General features: G+C 35.1%; 1 protein-coding gene across 3 annotated transcripts in view; it reads left to right on the top strand.

Moving 5' to 3' along the window:
* Window positions 1-6,109: 6,109 nt before the first annotated feature.
* The window catches only part of PHIP (pleckstrin homology domain interacting protein), a 126,553-nt gene continuing 109,523 nt past the window's right edge, over window positions 6,110-23,139 (top strand). For 2 of the 3 annotated variants that reach the window (XM_063096465.1, XM_063096464.1), the window contains exons 1-5: window positions 6,110-6,407; window positions 6,523-6,581; window positions 6,709-6,738; window positions 6,928-6,987; window positions 22,953-23,103. In XM_063096465.1, coding sequence (XP_062952535.1) covers window positions 6,368-6,407; window positions 6,523-6,581; window positions 6,709-6,738; window positions 6,928-6,987; window positions 22,953-23,103 — 340 coding nt within the window. In that variant the 5' untranslated portion in view covers window positions 6,110-6,367. Of the gene's footprint in view, window positions 6,408-6,522; window positions 6,582-6,708; window positions 6,739-6,927; window positions 6,988-22,952; window positions 23,104-23,139 lie in introns of those variants that run through there. The other variant, XM_063096466.1, reaches the window with a different exon arrangement.

Here is a 23,139-nt window from a genome sequence, read left to right as displayed (position 1 = left end):
ACTTAACATCTGAAGAGGCCATATTTACCTTGACTTTGGCAAAAATGTTGAAATAAGAAAAATTTAGTAATACACAAAAATGCATATATATATACACACACACACACACACACACATACACTGCACAAATGGAAAATACTTGTTCCTTCGTACTTTCTTGCTTTCCTTATGGAAAAGCAGAGGCAGGGAGGTAGGAATGAGGGAAGGCAGGAAGGAAAGGAGGCAGGCAGGCAGGAAGGAAGACTTCTCCCCCCCTCTTTTTGACAGCAATTGTGTAAATTTTGTGTAATAACCAGGACAGCTTAAATTAAGAAATGTTGAAGATTTTAATATGTGTCAGTCCCAACTATAAGGAGCAAAGAATAGATTCATCTTTATATTTTTAGAGTTCTTAGGATATGTCCAAACTGATAATATAAAACGAGAATTCTTTTTCTAATTTATAATATACCTTATTTCACATATTTCGTTCACCATTGGAAATGAAAGTTTTAGTGATGGAAGAAAAGGAAAATTTTATGGAGACAGTTTGAAAAAACTGAAAATGTGAGGATATCAGGGAAAGGTGGAAATCATATACATGCACTTACCCCAAACCCCAAAACACTGAATGACAAAAGCAAGTGTAAAGTGTAACTTGTGCAAACCAGGAAGATGAGGATGGTAGGAGAAAAAGACAATATATTTCTTTCTTCCTATATGATACCACTTAACATTCTGAAGAAAGATGTTCTTTAATGATACCAGTGACATTATTTCTGACAACTCTTGAGGGAAAAAAGCAAATACATTCTCAGTCTCACAATATCCCATTTAAAGGCTATCTGAGTTTGTCTATAGATCATTGTCAGTTGGTAAGTTATGATGAGAATTTTGAAATCCAGTATAACCATTTAATCTGCACCTCTATTTTTATGCACTCAAATGTAAACATGAAAATTTTAAGTGCAATGGGATTTGTAGGTGTGATCTCACCTACAAAATAAAAAATTATATTAAATTATAAGCTTCTCAAATTTTAGCATACTTATCTCAGTTGAAAGATATACTTCCCATCAATGCTATTTTATTTTATTTTATTTATTTTATTTATTTATTTTTTTTGTCTTTTTCGTGACCGGCACTCAGCCAGTGAGTGCACCGGCCATTCCTACATAGGATCCGAACCCGCGGCGGGAGCGTCGCCGCGCTCCCAGCGCCGCACTCTCCCTAGTGCGCCACGGGGTCCGCCCAATGCTATTTTAAATTTTATAATTGTATGATAGAATTCATCCTTTGTTTGTGCTAGTTAGCTAATCATCATTTCAATAAATATGTATAAGTATATCCAGCAATGGGAATAAAGCAAGAGGTATATAACAGGAGATCTTTGCCCAGTATATATACAGGTATATAAAAAAGAAGAAAAACAAAAGCAATTTACAAATAAGGTTGTATAATTAGACAGGTCTCTTACAGGAATTCAGAAAATGAACAGACCATTTTTGGTTACAAATTCATTTTAAATCTAAGTTGGCTTCATTCTCAAGTTTGAGTTGAACTTTACTTATAGTCTCAAGTCAGACTTGTGTGCACTCTGACAGTTCAGATCTCATTCTTTCAAACAACCATTCTCCCTAACAGTGTCTAATTCGGTGTCCTTGATTCCTTGTGTTTTTATTATGTAGATATTTCTCATTACTTGTCAGATAAACCTCCCCCTTCCCTTTCCATAACTAAAATGATTTTTCTCCTTTTGGGTTCTTGAAGTTTATGAATTGAGGCACATGTAAAGGCAAGTGACTACATAACGCCACTCCTCAAGTCGCATCTTAAAATCGCATTGGTAATAGTATGCTTTATTTAAAACATCACCATCAGCAACTTCCCAGAGCCTCTGTGCCCCTCCTCCCTCAAATCTACCCTCTCTTCTTCCACTGTTCTCTATTCAACCCAGCCCACTCCTGGTCCCTCAGACATTTTCCTATGATAGAACATGCCTACAGACTTCTCCTTTATGTTTCCTGCCATCTGGAACAGCTTTTTCTGCTTCATCCACTGTGTTGCTCCAAATCATGGGGGAATATGTTCCAAAATTGTTTTTCTTCTTTAATCTTCGTAATTGTACTGTTAAATTCATGAAGTGATTTTTTAAAAAAAAAACTGTATAAATAAATCCATGATGATGCGTATTTCTTGTGCAAATTAAGACAAAAAATTTAAACTATTAGGATTATATAATTTGGAGGAAAAAAGATTGACTGAATTACTAAAAACATTTAAATATGCAAGGGATTATATGATTGTTGGGAACCAGCTAATATTTGTTACAGATTATAAGGAAATATGCTCTAATTTAAGTAAAAGGATTTCTCAGTGAGATGTAAGGGAGAATTATTAAATAATGTTAAATTTAAAAATTGTTAAACAACAGAATGGCTTACTAAAGTTGGTTATCCTTATTTTTCTGTAGCAGCCAAATAGTGTATCTGCTCATGTACTTCAAATTTGGTAAATATTCTTGCTTTATGAAGGAAGAAGGATGTTTGTTTGAGAAAGTCAGACAGGCTTGGATGGAAACATACAATATTGGGGAGCAAGCCACAAGGAGTGTGGTTTGTTAAACAAGACCCTTTTGACAGTTGTATTCTGTTCTTGGGGCAGATGAGTCCTTTAAAAAGGTATTTTTTGGAGATGAGTGTCTTCTACTATTTCATTTCTGTACTTCTTAGCATAAAGCTTTTGCTATAAAAGAAATATAACATCAAAACAAAAACAAGATTTAACATATAATTTTAAAAGGTGTACTTGTAGAAATTTTTGAGTTGTATATTATTAACCGTATTAGTGAAGACAAACCAAATTTCATATATGTAATAGAATTTTTATATTTATGAATACTACCCCATTTTGTCTCAGAAAGGACTTAAATGGCAGCATATGGTTATTTTATTAGAATACTAGTTTATCAAGATCAAGACAAAATTTTTGTTAAATGTTTTTCTTGTTCTGGTGATGCCAAATGAAAAGAAGTGATGAATTTCACAGAAACTTTTACATTGCAAGAAAAGTTTATAATTCTCCTAAAAAGACTTTTATATAAAAACATTGGTTGTGGGCTTTCCAAACTTTTATTATTTTTTGTTAGCCTTCCTGTTCAAAAGGCACGATCTTTTTTAGTTGATATTTTATTTTTGAAGTCCATGAAAAAGTTAAAATAAACAAATAGAAAGGATATAGATGGAATCCAAACTATCCTTATATGCAAAAGAGTTAGCTGAGAAAAGAATTGCAAGGGTCATTGCTTTGGAAACTAAAATATAGGACTCCCAAATAAGATTTTCTTTCTACTTGATATGTACAGACTTTTTGTGTACACATGCACAATAAAAGACTTAATAAGCCTTATAGTTAACTGATGTTGCCAGAATTCAGTAACGTGTTTTATATTTAAAGAAATTAAAAGGTTATATGTGGTATTTGTTACAATTGAAGGACTTAGTAAAATTCAATTTTACATACATTGTTAAAAACAAAGAGCTTATTTGGCTGAAGAGAAGTTTTAATTTTTAGTAGGTAATGTATATTTTCTTATAAAAAGACTGTTATTAATTCAATGCATGTAGTTAGTTCAAAGACAGGGTTACATCTATCTTCAAATTAGATATTTGAAAAAGAAACTATAAACATTGTCCAAGGTTAATCAAAATGACAGGAATATCATATTTAGAAACTTAGAAGGGGAATTTTTCTGAAAAATTTTTTAGGAGCTAAAATTTTTCCAGTAGCATACTTAGGAAAAAGCTTTCGTAGCTTCTAAATGAAAAGCATACATGAGATAATCATGCTAGCTTTTTATGTTTACACACCACACACAAGATATATTTGGAAAACTTTATCCAGAGTAATTTTATATTCCATGTCATAATTTGGTTTCTTTTCCTTTACAAGGATAAAACATCCATTAGTAAGAATCACTAATACAAACACATTAAAACCAGAAAATTCCAACAATAATTTTTAGTTCCTAAAATCTGTTTATTGGAAGAACATCATGATAATGTAAAATAACACAATTATTTAAAAACCCTAATACTTTTTTAAAAGTTAAGATGAAATAGGTAGCTTCAGTCATAGAAATAAATACAATTGCAAAAAAGGCATATAAAATGTCTATCTTTTCAAACCCAACCATCTACAATCTGGCTACTTTACCTATAATAGAATAGAATTAAATGTTTTTAAAGATGCAAATATTTTCAGTATTTGATGATAGCCATGTCAAAGAAAAAAAATGAAAAACAAAAACAAGACAACCAGTTATTTTGATAAGTAGGCTGCAATAGGACAAGTCATGTTAAACTCCCATTTTTATTTTATTAAGATTGAGTTACAAAAGGCAATTTTACATCCTATTATTCCGAAGGGGTTAAGGCTTTTCTCCCTTTTTCCTCACATTTATGATGATTTTTGGAGGTTTTAGTATAGAGCATCACACCAGTGCAGTCTTGCAGTGCAGCCCAAGGCAGTTGCAGCAAGTATTTCCCACTAGGAATGTAAGGAGCTAGGAGGGTACAAGGCTTGAGGAAACAATCTAGAAAACCACAATATAGCTTGTTGGTCCTTTCCCCCAAAATAACCTTTTTAAACCAGACCCATAAAATGCAGTTTATGATCTAAAATTTTAAAGGAGCATCTTTTGTTAAATGTTAACAAAAGAACGACTGTTCTAATTCGCTTTAAAATGCAATCCTTCAAAAAAATTTAACTATCAAGTCTTTTTGGAAAGTGCTTAAATCATCTGGAGATAAATATCACTTGGTATCCTTGTTTTCTAACAAATGGCTTTTTCCATTGTTTCCATTAATTTCACCCATATTCGTTTTTTTTTTTTAAAAAAACAAGGCCCTTATCCTCATCAGCAAAACACAGATGTATGATTTAGCATATAAAAACCGGTAATTACATACTAATTTACAAAAAGATTAATTTTTCTTTTTTTGTCAGTTTTCAAGAAGGCTTTCCGTGATTAACTGTAAACAGTAATGGTTTACACCTCAAATTAGAAGCCATTAATTAGCATGACGAAGTCAATTGCAAGATACACAGATAATTTAAATTAATCACTAATCACCTTGGCTAAACTGTAGTATACTCTTTCAATATCCTTCGGTAGGTTATTGATTTGTCACTAAATAATCTCCAGATCAGTTAGAGATAAATATTAGCGTCCTTTCCCTTTCCTCAGGTTTACATGGTCTCTTTTTGTAAACACTTAAAAAAGCTTTAAGGTTCTTTAATCCCAAACCCCTGATTAGCCATCACTAGCCTTTTTGTAATCAGAAAAAGAGTATCTGAAGTACAAATCAGGAGTTCGCTTTGCCCGTTTAACAATAAAAAACGTTTTAAAAATGTACGCTTAAGGCAATGGCAGTAATAAAAGAAATAAGCAGAGGTGGCTTTCAGCAAATAACGGGTTTGCAAAAGGCAAGTGCTTAACAAAAAGCAGTCCTAACCTCTATTGCAATATACAGCACTTCAATAAATTACACAACACTTGCATAGGCTGCAGAAATAACGCAGGACAAGACTTACACAGATGCCAATCCGCAGCATTTATACACATGCACATGGCAAGAGACAGAAACCAAACACTATCATTCAACTCGGGCAAGGTAGCGCGATTCCGAGTTTGCCCAGCTAAGAGTGCTCTCTGCGTGTGTGTCTGTGTGCGCGCGTGAGAGTGAGACCCATCCTTGGGGCATTTCCCCTCTTTGGACAGTTTTGCTTCATTTGTTTCCTATTTCTGCTACATAGAAACTAACTTCCATCTCAGCCCCAGCCAGCTCCGCTGAATAGAGCCTGTGCTGCGGCTCCGTGTGCGTCAGATCCCTCCGCGGAGCAGTCCCCGGCCCCCTCCCTCCCGCGAACGGCCTCCACAGAGAAAGCGCCTTCCAGCCAACCGGGGGTTCTGACTCCGACATCTTCGACTGGAAATTAACAAATAAATCGTACCGCCGGTCGGGGAGGAGAGGGCAGGGGCTGCGCCGTGCCGGATGCGAGGCGCTGGGGGCGAGGGTCGAAGGTACTCCTTTTTTTGTGCCGGGGGACTGGGGCGCGGGCCGAGGACTGAGCCGAGCCCGGGGCCGCGAAGGCGGAGGACTCCTTTCTGTGGCGGAGGGATCCGTGGCGGAGGCGGCACGGCCGTAGCCGCTGCCTGAGAGTTGTTGTTTCCTCCTCCTCCGCCTCCACCGCCGTTGCTTGAATGGTGGAGCCGAGGTTCGGCTCGTGAATACACACTGACAGCTATAGGGCAGGCGGCGGCACCATCCCCGCTTCCCCTCGGCGGCGGGGTGTCCCGCCAGCGGCCCTGAAGTGACCCATAAACATGTCTTGTGAGAGGAAAGGCCTCTCGGAGCTGCGATCGGGTAAGTCGGGGGGCTGCCGGGGCCGCTGGCACCGGGCGATTCCGCCCGCGGTCCCCCGCCCCCCGCCGCCCGGCCGCTCAGCCTGTGTGTCTCCCCGTCCTTCTCTCCCGCGCAGAGCTCTACTTCCTCATCGCCCGGTTCCTGGAAGATGGACCCTGTCAGCAGGCAGCTCAGGTACGGCGGCGCGCGGCGCGGGCCGGGTCGGCGCTCGCCGCTCGCGGGCGTGGGGGAGGGAGCGGCGGTCTCGCCGGGGCCGCGGCCCGGGGCGCGGGGCTCAGCTCTCCCCGCTTTGTTGTTGCAGGTGCTGATCCGAGAGGTGGCCGAGAAGGAGGTAAGGGCGGTGGCGGCCCGGCGCCTCCCGCCGCTGCGCGGTCGCCCCTGGGCCTCTGAGCCGCCGCCGCCGCCGGCTGGGCGCGGGGCGCGGGGCTCGGGGTCCCCGGCGGGGCGCGGGGCGGGCGGGGGAAGGGAGCGGGCGGGCCGGGGCCGGGGGCCGGGCTCATGGGGCGTCCTCTCCCTGCAGCTGCTGCCGCGGCGCACCGACTGGACCGGGAAGGAGCATCCCAGGACCTACCAGAATCTGGTGAGACATTCACGTCGCAGAGCAAAGAAACTTTTCCCTGAGTCGAATAAAAATTGAATTTCCCGCAATTTTTTACACAGACAAAAACTTGGCCCCAGAACGTGGAAGCTCCGAAGGCCATGGGAAGTGTTGGGAGGCCGGCGCGGGGGCTACGGGGGCCAGTGGCGGGGGGGACCCGCACCCTGGGGCCGCAGGGGCTGCGGACAATTTATTTGTGATATTTTGTTAATATACTAGAAATAAAGATACGTCATGAGTGTTGTGCAGTGCAAGGCCGGAGGAGGAGGGGCCGGCGCGCGCGTCCGTGCGGGCGCGGGGGCGCGCGCGAGGCGGCGGCGGCGGCCTCGGCGGCGGCGCGAGGAGGGAGGGCGCGCTCGCTCGCTCGCTCTGCACGCGCGGCCGGCTCGGCTTTCTCCAGCCCTACACAATAGCTGGTGACTAACTGCTCCGAAGTGGCATTAGCATTTCACAAGCAGGCTATTCAGTCGCAGCGGAACCGTGGCAAGACGTTATTTTTTTCTTTCTCCCGTTGCTTTTGCTGTCCGTAAATTCAGACCTAGGTTTTTTGTTGGAGTTCAGATGTGCGGTGATTGGTGGCCAGCGGCACATCTTGCACTTACCAAAATATATATTTACAGAAGTGTGAAGCCTGTAATACCCTAAAACCAGAAGTTTAACAGCTTTTTTCTAATTTTGCCAATTTTTGTGCTGTGCCCCTTATTCAAGGGCACTGAAGAATTTTTATTTTTATACATATAATTTTTGTGAGATGGAACTTGGCAGATAAAAGTTTTTCTGCTTATATTGGTATGTATTTTGTTCAATAGCATGAAAAATACCTGTTTCTTAATTTTGTGGATTTTCAAAGTGGATGTTTTAGTAATTTCTAAAAATTGTTTTCCAAAAGTGGACCTATCAGTATTCTGAATGAAAAAGTAGTTACTCTGAAGTTTACTTTAAAGGAGCCATATTTTTCATAACGTTTTCTGCTCCTAAACTGATTTAGGTTGTTTATATGAATTTGTATGTTGGGCATTTAAAGCAGTCACACCAAGCCTTTGAAATGTATGCAATTCATTGATTTTATGAGACATTTGTAACTGTTTTGAGATAGTTAAAGATAGTTAAAATTACTAGTGTTACTTCATCAGGGTTTCTGTAGTGATTAGGAGGTTTCAGCTAGCTTCGAATGAGTGTCTTCTGTGAGGTGAAGGCATGATAGGATTTTGATGGCTTTTGTTTCCTTTTACTTATAGTACATTTCCTAACTTTTGTGTATAAATCTCTTACGATTTAATGTAAATTGTTGATGACTGCTCACAGCAGTTGAAATAAGCAAGGGTGCTAGGTTTCATAAATCTAATGGTGACTCAACCGTATATTCATTTCCACACTTGAAAGTTTGTTAGTTTTCAAGTAGTGATTTAGGCTAGTTTCATTCAACATTTGGCTAAAGCGAATGGAGTTTGAAGTAAACTACGAGATTGACTATAATATTTGAGGTTAATTTTTAAGGTTTATAAATATTTGACAAAAATTTTCAGTCAACTTCAGAGTCTTTTTTGCTATTTGAAAAAATTTCTACAAAAGTTATAATATTCCATTTTTAAGAAGGGGCAGGTTTTATAAAACTTTTTGCATCTCCTTCCTTTTATAAAACTCATTTTTGCATTGCTTTTAAAAACCGACAAACCCCAAGTCACTGAGGATTGCTGTGTTTCCTTAACTTGGAGACTTTTGGTAGTGTTACATTTATATTTCCTAAATGAAGCAGCTAATGGTGTCTGGCCAGGTTATGGGAATGTTGATTCCTAGTAGGAATATTTGTTTTCTCAGTAAAAACGGGTACCTATTTTGATTTTGATATAATTTAATTTTTCTGAAAGGGAGAGGGGTTTCTCATCTTTCATGTTAGTAAAATGAGTTTATATTTCTATTCTGTTTCTCAGATTTAAGATATACTAAGTATCATCTTTAGTAGTGTATTATTATCAGAATCTACCTATTTTGCATGGAAGTGATTTTTCTTGGAGAGTTCACATTCTTACCAGAACAGTCATGTTGGCATACTCACGAGACAGTTAAGAATTCTTATTAGAACTTGGAGCTCTTTGACTCATTTTCTCTATTCATTCATCATTCTCTGTATCTACTGGATGCCAGGCACCATTTGAGGTGCTTTTATATCTGTCAGACTATGTATCTAGGTGTGTGGGTTAACTTTGAGTTTTCTATTGAGATTTGGTTTGCTCTAAAAACGTTTTGGAACACCAGGTTTCGGAGCACATTATTTTTGCTTAATAGTAATTCTTGAAATTTTATGTCTGGGTGAGCACATGCAAATTTGTCCTGTACAGTATTTTCTACTGTCTTAATTTATTCTTATGTCTTAAAAAAGTTTTACTTTGTTGTATATCAAGTTAATTTACATAACATCGGTTTAAAGATTATTTGGTGAGTGAAACTTTGTAATTTCAGTAGTTTCTTCTACCTGGAAATGATTTGTTGCTATATTAACTGAAACTGAGCAGTATTTTAAATGAGAGAATTCATATGTCAGACTGAAATTTCTAGAAAACCTCGAATTATAGCTGTTTAGGATGGTGTGTAATATTTGTGAGTTTAAAAATAGTCATTGATCAGCATCAGTTAGTCACCCTACGGATATAATCACAATGATTGAATTTTGATCAAGAGGAAAATAGAGTTTAAAGAGCAGTTTCAAAAGTTTACATGTGAAAAAAATCAAATCAAATCAATGCATTTATTTCAAGTGTGATTGCAAAAGGAAATGCTCACAATCTGAGGGTTTTTTCTGCCTTAGGTATTAAAAATCACGACATTACCATCTATCTTAAGATTTAAAACATTTAGCAAAATGAATCAAATTTTATATTTTATATTTTTAAAAATCCAAGATTTATTTTAAAGTGAAAGAGCATTTTTCAAGCATTTATCAGAATTCTTATTTTTTAAATGGAACCAAGCAGAGACAAACTTTTTATAGAATAAGAAAAATGTTTTTTGGACAAAGGGAAAACTTTGTCATCTATTTGTTTATTTCTTAGTTTGGATAGTGGAACAAGTTGGTGGTTTATTAAGTCTGCTTCTTAGTTGTCCCCTTAATTAGTTATGATTGCATATTTATGAGATCTTGAAGTAGAATTTTTAAGTGTTTTTACCAGATTTGGGACTCTCTGATTACATTTTTGCTTACAAGGCACTTTTTTCATAACTGGATTCATGTTGTGCTTCTGTTAAAATGATGTAATTTTTGCTTTTTTAAAATAGTGATATTTGCTTTTGTTAAAATCATTTGACTTTATTAGAAATCTTTCTTTTCAAGTGGAAGTATTGGGAATCAAGAGATGTGAATAGTGGCTTAAAACCCAGCTCACAGTTAGCCTGCAGGTAAATTTGGGCAAATCATAGAATTTCTCTTTACTCTAGTTATCTTATTTGTAAAATAATTGGTTTGAAATTTTTCCGAAAATCTGTGATTTTGAACTAGAAATAACAGTACATTTTCTTTAAGTGCTCAACTTTATTTCTTTCTTGGAGTTTAATTTTCCAGAAGAGAAAAGTAGATCTAGGGAAATCATGCAGGTTAAAAAGTTGTATAAATGCTTTTCATAGTGCTGTTCTTTGGTTGTAATGTCGTTTCTCCTTGCAAAGATGAAGATTTTGAGACACTAACCACACTGTAAAATATCTCTTCGTGTCTCTATAATTACTGTGTTTTCCACTATGCTTTAAATACTAGTTTTCATAAGTTATTGGTGGTCTCAAATTTAGAAATGAATAAGAACCATGAGTGGGATTTACTTAAGTTTATATCTTAGGTATACATTTTTTTAGAGTGTGATGATTAATGTGAAAGTTAAGGTATAAAACATAGGAGAAGAGTTTTAGGAAAAAAATAACATAACGTATTAAATGTTTTTTGAATCAGGGGTTCCAATTCCATATTAAAGATAATATGGTACTTTTAAGACATGACCAGTATAATTTTGGGGGGTGGGGGGATGAAGAACATGTAATGAAGTAAATGTGTATAGTAGAGTTACCATTTCCTTTTTTAATATAGTTTCAATGAAATTGTAAGCTTTGCTTGGTTGTCTGTTAAACAGGGCTTTAATATCAGTCATTATAATGATGAATAAAATACGTTAGGTGTGAAGGGACTAGTATATGCTCAGGGGATAAAGGGGCAACACTTCATCCTTTCTTAAACATACAATTATTCTATTGGTACTTACACCATTTAAAAAATTTGAGGCATTTATAAAAATTTTTAAATGAAATAAATACTCATTAGATTCTTAATAATCTTGAATGATTGCAAAGTGACATGAACATAAAGGGGAAGTTGGATTGTCCCCTTCCCAGCCACATAGTGGTGCTTTAAATGATTGTTATGACGTTGAGTAGTATTGAGGGAGGCTGTTTCCCATTCTTTCTTTCTTTTTTTTTTTTTTTTCCGGCAGCTGGCCTGTATGGGAATCCATACCCTTGACCTTGGTATTATAACCTTGTGTTTCCCATTCTTAAAAATGGGCTAACAATACCTCCTACTTTTAAGGTTCTGTAAGTAGTAACTGACTGGCACGAATCAAATGCTGTGTAAGGATTTGGGTTTGCTACTATCATAACTTTAGTAGTGGTAGTAAAGGTTGTTCCAATTATAGCTTTGTATTGTATTAAATTTTTCTTTAAGAAAAACATTTTTATTTCAGAAACAAGTATGCATTACTTTGTAAACATAGCAGCTGCAGTATAAAAAAGGTCACTTTAAAAACTTCAGAAGATTCTATTAGTATAATTACTTTATAGATTTAAGCCTAGGAAATAAGAAAGTTTAGTAAATACCAGAAATAAATCATTTTTAAGGCATTGTGGATAGACCTCTAGAAAAATTTTGCTGCTGATTCTAATTATGACTTTTTTGTGGAAGAATGAACATTAAGAAGTGTTTGGGTGGTTGAAATATCCCAAATTGATTGGAAGATGTATGAGGCTTTTTTTCTTTTGGTAATGATTGGAATCATTTAGGAATATGTGAAGGGAGCTTGGCTGCTGCATCTGGCTCCATTTTATACAGAGACTTGTAGGATTTTAAACCGTCACAGTAGTTTGTACTCTTTTTGGAAATTGTCAGAGAGGAGATGTTTTGTCTTCTGTTTGTCAGTCTGTTTAAAGATATATATGTTTTAAAGATAGTTTAATAAAGACATTTGAATCAATCTTTAAGTTAGCTTTAGGTTAAATAAATCATGTCAATGTTACTTTTTTAATGTACTCAGAATTTCTTTGTAAAGTAGACACAAATTGTTTTTTTGTTTTTATATCTGGAAACTTCTCTTTCACCTAGTAGTCATTCTTCTCATTCCCAAATTTTGCTGTTATCTAGCATGTCACTGCATAATTGTAATAGATGAAATTGTATCCTGCACAACTTATTCTGGACAAGTAATACTAAACAGATTAATTTCATTCTTCTTAGTAGTTTCCTTGTATACATTTCAGCATTCATAGACAAATATGTGTAATACCTAAGCCAAGTGGCCTTAGATAGCAGAGAGTACTAAGCATATCCATTTAAAATAACTTACTATTTTAATGTATTTTTAATTGACTTCCAAAAAGTCAGGCATTATAGGTGTATATTAGAAAAAAAATTTTTTTAACAGCTAATTATTTTAGGATATTTAAGTTGTTTTTGTAATTTATATCTAAAAGTGATAAAGGCTATATTACACAATGGGAATCATTTAAAATTTTAGAAATAAATTTTAAATGTATGAAGATTTTAAGTATCTTTTATTTTGTGAGAAGCTATGTTGGTGAAATTATGAGTAATTTGTGAATGTTATTAAATTACTTTGGAATTAATAAATTTAATTGTGTATAGAATATACAGGAGTGTATTTTATCACAAATTGGGCAAAATGATAATACCTTTTTTATGGAATTTGAGAATGAAAGGTACTGAAAAATTAAAAACAATTATGATATTCAACAGTGATATATATAAATGTTGAGAACTTTTGGTCTCTACAGAGAAGGTCAGTCAGTTGGGAAGCAGGTCCATCTGTAGTAATTTGCCTTACGCGTGTATGTAAGCAGTCTTATTTGAGCTTGGGCATCACAGATAAGGAAAGGCATGATTGGATGAGAAGTTTTTGATACTAAGAAAATTTATGGTGGCAACATAGTCTGATGCAGCTTCTGCTTAAGTTAAAGTAAATTGTAAGAAGAATGAGATTTATAGCATAAGCCCTAGGTTATCCATGGCATAATGGATGATGGTAGCCTGTTGCAGAAGCACACAAGAATCTATGTATTCTGGACTATAGCTGGCATGTGGTAATGGGGACATGACCCATTTGGTCTCTATCACAGATAGGGAACAGGCACTTGGCTTGTCTTGAAAGAGGTTATAGTATAAATGCAAGAAATATTTATCTTTACTTGTGTCTTTGACTCTGGCTGAGGTTTTGGGTGTGGAGACACTAAATTTTAGGTGACTTGGTGAAATTTACATTGTCTCACACAACTTTGCTGTCAGTGTATATGAAGTATTAGTTACTTTGAGTACTGTGTTTGAAACTGAAACATTACTGAAAATGAAACTGGTTGTTCTCTTGAGATTATTTATATTATCATTTTAAAAATAAGCAGTTTAAAGATTTTCCATCTTTAAATTAATAGACAGTAACTTTTTCAACATTCATAGATTTGAGTTTTAAACAGGATTTCTTATTGCATAGATTTTGCTTAGCAAATATATTTGATTGAAAAACAAAACTTCACGTGTTATTTTAAGAATTTAAATTTTGTCATTTTGTTGTGTTTTAAGTTAATTTTTATAGCAATCCCCACTGTGGTTTATGGAAACCTGAATTCTGAATAGAGTTTTTTTTAGAAAGATAAAATTAGATTGTGATGAATAAAATTTGGAAGAGTAGTATTGCGTTTTCTTTAAATGACAAGTTTGTATTCATAATTATTGATAATATGAACTGAATTATCTAAATGAGTTCTTAATGGTTGATTAGATTCTGAATATAAGACACAGTGTTTCAAGCGTATTTATTCATAATTACTTAAGTGACCACTTGGTTGTCTATTTACTCTTAATAGGGTTCTATATTAATTTTATTGTACTTCTAGTTATCAAGAAATTGGAGGCACCTAAAAGTCCTTCTGGGAATACTTACCCAGCTTAGAGGATTTGGCTTGACCTGACTTATAAGGGTTCTATTAAGTTTTTAATCATCAAAACTGGGTGGTAATGGGGAGGAAACTAAAGTTCTAAGAAGGAAACTAATGTAATAAAAATAGTAAACTTGGAATCGAAAGACCTGGGTTTGATTACTGTTTCTCCTGTTTTCCAAATATATGCCCTTGGAAACACTGTTACCTTTGGACTTCAGATTTCTTTACTTGTGAAATAGGACAATACTTAAGCTTATTTGCTTATGAAGATATAAGTTTTCAGAACCCTTGGCACAAAGTAAGTACTCTATATTTTTCTGTGGAGAAGCTATTAAAGTAAAAAAAAAAAAAAAATCAGAAAATGCTTACTTGCTTTAAAGATTATAGATATAATTTAACCCAAACTTTGTTACTGTGGTAACAAATTTGTGATTATCAACTTGGAATTTTGAGAATTATATGGGCTGAGATTTTGATAGTAGGCCTTATAGAGTAATTAAATAACAAATAGGGTTTTTTTAAGTTTATAATTTTGTTTGTATGTTATAATAGTCACAAAAATAAGAACTGTATTCCATTAAACTAGACTTTTAGAACTCAAACTGTAATAGAAGGCAAAAGTAACTAGCCTTTTAGATCTGACAAAATTGTGAGAAAATAGATTTGAGAAGATCTGAAGAACTTTTTTAGTACCTATCAGGTGTTTAAGACATGACATGAAGGATATTAAGACATGTTAAGGATGAAGTGAATAGCCTAGTCAAGACATGATACTGGTGCCAAACCAGTATGGTAGATCTTATTTCCTAAAATATTTAATTATATGTTACAGGAAAGAATGGCATTTCGAGGTCTCCACAGGTAAACCAAGTAATTGGAATGAGTGTATTGATCTAGCCTTACTTTGAAAAGGTTATTAAAAGGATATCCAAAATTTTTTTCCTGTTTACGTCCAGAAAGATTTTTTTCAACATGAAAGGGTCAGTATGTAATATGTAATGTGGAATGCAGTTAAAGTAACAGTCAACTCTTATGTCAGGTACAGTGCTAAGAACTTCATATGGTTTAAATAATTTAATAATTATGAATACCTTTTAAGGTGGTGACTGTTGCAATGCCAATCATACAGATGAGGACATTTAGAGTAAATGCTGTCCTCACATTCAGAATTAGCAAGCTTAAACCCAGGCTGTTTGACTTGAAGTCTCTTATTCGATACTACTGACCTTTTCTTTAAAAATTGAGTAGAGAAGTTCCTCATGAAAGTATGTTTGGTGGAATGCAGTGGCTTCCAGATCCTTTATATTCTCTTCTCACTAATAACACTTACATTTTAACTGTATCTTCCACTGATAATGGCAACATTTTCTTGGCTGGAAAGGATGGCTGTTTGTGTGAAGTAGCATACTAACCAGAAAGAGGTCGGTTTATTCAAAGATGCAGGATAATAAACTACTCAAAAAGCTTAGTTTCTTTCCCTGTTTCTTCTGTATGACAACTCACATTAAATTTAAATTTAATTTTTTCTGACTGAGTTTAATGTCTGTGTTTCAAACTACTCAAAATGTCTATTTTATAACTTGCTTATATGTTGCACATTGATATATATGTGTATTTGAGGCAATAGGTAATTTGTGAGGCAGTGTGAATATAGGCTCTGTAATTAGACTGCTTTGATTTGACTCCCATTTCTACCATCTACTTATTGTGTGTGACCTTGGGAACGTTGCTCTATCTTTTTGTACCATAATTTCTTTATAGAATGGAATAATAATAATATGTATCTCTTAGAATTGTTAAAATAATTTACTGAGTTTTTACATGTAAAACTTAACCACAGGGCCTGGTGTTTAGTGTGCAGCCTATATGTGTTAGCTATATTAGTGTTATTAACATTTATCATACTTAGCTTTATACTTTGGTCATATTTTTTAATGTGTTGAATATCTTTTAACAGTTTGAAAGCAGCAATGGTCATGGAAAGTAATGAGTATATTAGCAATTGAGGATGTCAAAGGTTTTTTTTCCCCAAATAATGGTTTATAACAGATTACCAGGAATGCCAATATAGATATTATGAATAAGGGATTTTATTAAGATATTTAAAATGTTCTTTTTAATTATTTTGTGAGTAAAATAAAAGTTGGTTAAATGAAAATCTTAAGTTTAATATTAAAGATATGGGGTTCTTACTAACTTGAAAAGTAAAAATAATAAATGTATAGCCATAAATGAGCTATTTTAATTTTTTAAATATGTTTTTGTTTTACATTTTAAATGTTGATCATAGTGACATGGGTTAATATTTATGAAGAATATGAATATGGCTAATATATTTTCGAAGAATAATTTTTAGAAAATGTCAGTAGAAAAAGATAGTTTTCCTTTATTTTATTATTTATTTATTTATTTTGGTATCGGCTGGTTTGGGGATCCACACCATTGATCTTGGTGTTATATTTCTTTATTTAAAAAAAAAAATTTATAGTTTAGTGTGAGGTCCAATTGAGAGCAAAAAGATTCATGGCTCCTGTTCTGTTGTATATGGTGAAATAGAGAAGAAAAGCATTACATCATTGTACTTTTAAATGTATAATCACAAATTGATACATAAGTTAAAAAGGAAAAGTCACAGGTAGTGTGTAACCAAGAAAATATACTTAGACTGAATAGAGTAAAGGAAAACAAAGGAAGTTACATTGGAGGGAAGAGCTGAAGCACATGGAAGAGTTGTCTGGGCAAGGGGAGTGCGGGGAAATGCAGAGAGTGCACCACATGGGAAAAGCTTGACAGGTGAGAGAGTGTAGGAGTGTAGGTAAAGGACCGGAAGGAAGGCTAGTGTGTCTGAAATGTGGAAAGTAAGAGCTGGGATGTTGCCAGATGAAGCTAGAAAAAAGGAAGTGATCATACATGCGTTTCAGAGTTTGTAGATCATGTTAAGGATTTGGATCTTTATAAAAGATTGAAGTAAGCCTCTGAAGTGTTTTAATATATGTGTTTTGGAAAGAGCATTTTAATTGCAATGTAGAGCATAGATTTGAATGAGGTGGAAGGCATGAGTAAATGTGGGAAAGATAGGAGTGTATTGCAAAAATGATTTGAACTTGGGCTGTTATGGAGATAGAGGAAGATGGGTTTAAAGATAGGAAGGAAAAATCAGCTGGATATCGGAGATGGAAGGGGAGGAAGGAATGGGCAGTGTAAAAAACACGATTCCTTGGTTTCTGGCATTTAACGTTGGATAGATGATGTTAACATTCACCAAGGCAGGGAACAGTTTTGGGGGGGTGGTTTTGCCCTGAGGATCTATGGGTTCAGTTTTGCATATATTGAATTTAGGAGGCTTTGGGACTCTAAAGAGAGATGTCTTGAGAAAGTTTGATATGCAAGTCTAAGCTATAGATATATACTTGGGAATAATTGGCATAAGAATTGTCCAAATAGTATACGAGGGGACTTCAAAAAGTTTGTGGGAAATGGAATTAAAAGATAAAAATTAAAAATATAAACTTTATTTCTCAACATAAGCTTCATCAAGTTTAAGACACTTGTAAGTGATGATATCAGCCATTTAGTCCATCTATAAAAAACTGAGGGTCCTAGGAATTTAACCATGTCAATGCATTGTTTTTTACATTATTAACTAAATAAAAATGGGTGCTCTTTAAAGATTTTTTAAAATAGGGAACAAAGTCAGAAGTAGCCAAATCAGACCGTAAGGTGGATGCCTTCCCATGGAAGCACTCAAAAAATTGCCTTCGTTCTGTGAGAGGAGTGAGTAGGAACATTGTCATGGTGGAGAAGAACTCTCCGGTGAAGCTTTCCCAGGCATTTGTCTGCTAAAGCTTTGGATAACCTTCTCAAAATACTTATAATAATCCTCTGTTATTATACTTTGGCCCTCCAGAAAGTCAATAAGCAAACTGTCTTGAATATCTCCAAAATCTCTTGCCTTGACCTTTGCTCTTTACTGATCTGCTTCTACTTTGACTGGACCACTTCCACCTCTTGGTAGTCATTTCTTTGATTGTGCTTTGTCTTCAGGATCGTACTGGTAAAGTCATCTGTCATCCCTTGTTATAGTTCTTTGAAAAAATGCTTCAGGATCTTGAATCCCACATGTTTAAAATTTCCATGGAAAGCTCTGCTCTTGTCTGCAGCTGAGTTGGGTGCAACAGTTTTGGCACCTATGGAGCAGAAAGTTTGCTCAACTGTAATTTTTCAGTCAGAATTGTGTAAGCTGAACCAATCAAGATGTCTGTGGTGTTGGCTATCGCTTCTGCTGTTAATCATTGGTCCTCTTCAATTAGGGAACGAATGAAATTAATTTTTTCCTTGCAAATTGACGTGGATGGTCTGCTTCTGTGGGCTTCATCTTTGACACATTGTCTTGTCACTTTTTAAAACGAGTTGCCTATTTGTAAACTGCTGATTTTGGGGCTGGGGGGGGATTTTTCCCATAAACTCTTTGTAAGTGATTTCACCATTCTTCCACCCAAGCTTCACCATAAATTTGGTGTTTGTTCTTCAGTTAACAGAGTTCATGTTGCTCTTTTCAAACTGAGGTCTTAACCTTCTTAGTGTCTCAAACTACATCCTTTTCTGACATGTTATAACAAGTTGGTATGAGTTTATTTTGGTGCACAAAAATTTTGAAATTCATGCATAGTTTTTTTTTTTTAAACATCCATGCATTTTCCGTGAACTTGGAGACTCTGTCTAATGAAAGGAAAAGAGCATCTGGAACTGGGTTTCATGACCCAAGACCTTAAGGAACTTTGTCATTTAATGTCTAGGTAGAAGAGGATAAGCCTGTAAAGGAGAATGAGAAGGAATTGGTATGAGAGGTAGGAGGAAAGCCAGGGAGTATCACAGAAGTTAAGAGAAGACAGGGTTTGCAAAGGAGGAAGTGCTCAACAGGGTTAAAAATTACTAAAATATTAAGTAATGTATAGATTTTAAAATGCTTATTGGATTTATAATATCATTCAATTAAGGTGAACCTTTGATAAGAGCTATTTTTTGTGAAGTTGTGAGTGTGGAGGCTATTTTGGAGTAGATTAAGGAGACATGGGAGATAAAATGATATTGCCTATGGACCATTCTTTAAAAAACATGTTTCTGAAGAGGAAAAGAAAGGGAAGGTGGTAGTTGGGGGATTTGGGTGGGGAGGGGTTGGGTATAGGAGTCAGGCAGGATTTTTGCTGCTTCCTAAAGTGGAAGCAAAAGTGAGCATGTTTAAATGTGTAGATGGGAAGGAGTTAGTTGAGAGGGAGTTGGTGAATTTACAGGAGTGTGGAGGACTAATTTATAGTGTAGGATTTCCATGAAGTTGGAAAAGTTAGGATTCAAAGCACAGGTAGAGGGATTAGATCTAAATATTAAGAGGGACAATTATGTCAAGAGACAGAATTAGTAGAGGGGTAGGTAGGTTTACAGATTTGATGGGGAGGAAATAGAAAGCTTCAGTCCTCCTCCCCACCCCCCATAAAGTTGGCTAGGTCATCCATTGAGAAAATGAGGGTTTGGGAAGAGGATTCAGAAGTTTATATGTTGGAAAAGAGAGGATAATATAGAGCATCATTTGTCAGTCTGTTTTCACTGCTCTTTCCAGAGACCTTTCATGGTGGTATCTCAGGGACTGCTAAGAGGAAGCAAGTAGGGAGTTAAGCATTGAGATATGTGTTCCCTGATGCCACTTAAGTAAGAACATTTCAGAGAACCTGTATTTTTATCTGTTTCATCTAAAATTTTGTTTGAGTATGTGTTCTGTGGCTTTTAAAAGTGTCTTATACCCATTAGAATAAAGAAACCATGTAATATAAAGTAGAAATTGTTTACTTCATCTATTTTTATGTGCTCGGACAGGTACTAACAAAATGTTTTGAGTTTTTGGGGAGTGGGGAAGTCAGTAGCTTCTGCATATTCTCGTGTGTTCATTTATCAAGCACTTAACTATAAGTACTGAATTAGGTACTGGGTAGACAGAGGTAAACAAGGTCTAATATCATGTCTTCCCACACAGCACATGGACAAGTAAACTGGCGATTTTAATGCAGGGATCTTATGAACCCCCAAACAGGGCAGATAGTGGTAGGGCCTGTTTGTGTATTTCTTTGGGGAAGAGGATGATACCTATCATAAGATTACCACTGAGGTTTATGTAGCAAAATATATTAAGAACAATTAATATGGTATAATAACTACTACAAAGTGCTGAGGGGATAAAGGGACGTTTGAGAACGAGCATAATGTGCTGTGGGAACACAAAGATAAGATGTCCAGAAATAAGGGGTAAAGGTCATAATAATGAAGTCAGGGAAGGCAGTGAGGCATAGACAGAAACATAAAGGAGATTGAGTTGTGGAGGTAGGCGAGTAGAGAAGATTGCCAGCAGAGGGACCAGCTTGTATGAAGTCTTAAAAGCCAGAGAAAGCATGAGGAGGTTAAGAATTGAAAAATATCTCCTCTAGCTTAAAAATGAAAGTTGATTTTGAAAACTATTTAGTCAAAGTGGATTCATAATGTTTCATTAAAAGATAGAATTCTGCAGAAAGGATTTTTGGGTTTACTACCTGAGAATGTATTTTGCCAGAGGATGCCAGAACAGGATCATCATAAAACTGAAGTTAATATGTAATGAACTTCATCTTGTTAAAGTAAAATTTTTAAAAGGAATTTTGATCAAGTTGGGCAGTCACATTAATATAGTCATCATATTCAAGTTTAGAATGGGAAAGGACCTTATAAATATTCTAGACTTTTTCTTTTAAATTTTATTTTTAAGTAAGTCAGTTTGGAGAAGATTAAAGAAAAGTATAAACACAATTTTAAAAGCTCATATTTTGGTATATAAGGAAAAGTGCTTTTTCTGTTTTATTTAGCTAACCATACTCATGTTTCCTAAAGTATTTTCTGAGTGAATATGATAGATATTAGGGGAAAAGGGATTCTGTAGCTAAACGAGTTTGAGAAATTGTTGGTTAAATATTAAATAGATTTATCTTAGGATTTCCTAGAGGCTTTAATGTCAGTGCTCTTTTTGAAAAGCAGGGATGTAATATGTATAATTTGTGTTATGTATACTTTATTAGAACCCCTTTTTCCAGAAGTATTTATTCTACCAAGACTTAATTGACTACATACTTTATGTCAGACTTTGTCTTAAATTATCTCATCAAAGTGTAACAGTATGGTTCCATGCTATCTTCATGACAGGAGTGGATTACGATAAAGAATAAGGTAGGTTTCTCTTACTGGCCTTAGCCAGTAAGGATGAGTATTAACCATCTTTAAAAAAAATATCATTCATGGTCTTCTGCAGTTAGAGTATAACAGATTCTGCAATATTGAATGAAATTATTTAACTTAACTTCCCCCGAAAGCAGTCTTATTACAAGGAATTCACATTAAAATTGGCAGGGCTTGGTGAACTTGAGTAGAAATTTTCAAACTACTTGGTCTTAGGACCCCTTTACACTAATAAAAATTATTGAAGTTCTTTAGTTTATGTGGGTTATAATCTATTGATTTTACCATATTAGAAATGTAACAGTTAACGTATTAGAAACTCATTAAATAATAGTATAATAAGCTAATTTCATATTAATATAAGTAACCTTTTTATAACATAATTATTTTCTAAAACAAAACAAATTTGTGAGGGGAGTGGCATTGTTTTACATTTCTGTGAATCTTTAATGCCTGAGTTAAAGAAGACAGTCTCATATTTGCTTCTGCATTCAGTCTATGTGACACCCATGTCATGTGGCCTTTGGAAACATCTAGCATACATTCATGAAAAATGAGAGTGAAAGAGCAAATAATGCCTTAGTATAATTCATAGTTTTTACCTGAGGAACCTCCAAGGTTTTCCAGATCATCCTTTGAGAACAGCTAAACTAAACTATTTAGTTACTACAGTGGGAAATTTTTTGTAACTTGATAGCTAAATATGAAGTGATAAAATAGTATATTTTTTCTAATTTAATTCTATTTAGATCGTTAGTTTTTATTTTTTTCTTTATTTTTATAACAGTTTTAGTTTTACAGAGAGATTGGCCAGAAAGTGCAGATAGTTATTAGCATTTTATATCATAGTTTTAGTTGCTGGCATAAATTAAGCAGTATTTTGAAGTTCTAAAAGTACTCAAACTTTTTATAGTCGGTAGGTTTATTTTATAGTTAAAACTTGTTTAAAGCAACAGTTGGAAGTTTGTCTTTTTTTTCTCTGTAAGGTTTCTGGAAAATAAGTTATAAAATTCAGCATAGATATTCTATTAAGTGTTCTTATATTTTGTGATGAGAATGTAAACTATCAATTCTTTTTAATTTTTAATTCTGGAGATTTTCTTTATAATAGCAAAGGCTAAAACCATTTATTATATTTTATAGGTAAATTTTTTTTAGTTGTTGCTTGAAGTTTTTGAAAATTAAAATGATAACCTAAAATGGTGTGTTTCAGTTTATAATGCTGGATATTTTTTATTGTTTAATATTTGCATTGAGTAGCTTCTGTTAACTTATAACTTGCTACATTTAAGTTACATTAATTTTTAGCATTTTTTTCTTGCTCGGTGGATTAAATGATGGTTGAGGTAGCTATTTTATTCTGTGAACTTTCCCCCAAGTAAAACAAAATGCTGACTAGCCAGAACAGATTACATATTTTTAAATGTATGTTTCAGCATAAGGAATTATATCACCATACTTAGCAAATTTTTTTATGTTTGTCTTTCACATAATAGGTGAAGTATTACAGACATTTAGCACCTGATCATTTGCTGCAAATATGTCATCGACTAGGACCTCTTCTTGAACAAGAAATTCCTCAAAGTGTTCCTGGAGTACAAACTTTATTAGGAGCTGGAAGACAGTCCTTGCTACGCACAAATAAAAGTATGAAATTTTTCTAATAGGATTTAGACATTATTT

The sequence above is a fragment of the Cynocephalus volans genome, chromosome 5 (assembly GCF_027409185.1).
Source record: "Cynocephalus volans isolate mCynVol1 chromosome 5, mCynVol1.pri, whole genome shotgun sequence".
In the NCBI taxonomy this organism is placed as follows: Eukaryota; Metazoa; Chordata; class Mammalia; order Dermoptera; family Cynocephalidae; genus Cynocephalus; species Cynocephalus volans.
The sequence above is the reverse complement of the archived record's forward strand: the minus strand, read 5'-3'. Positions and strand labels throughout refer to the sequence as shown.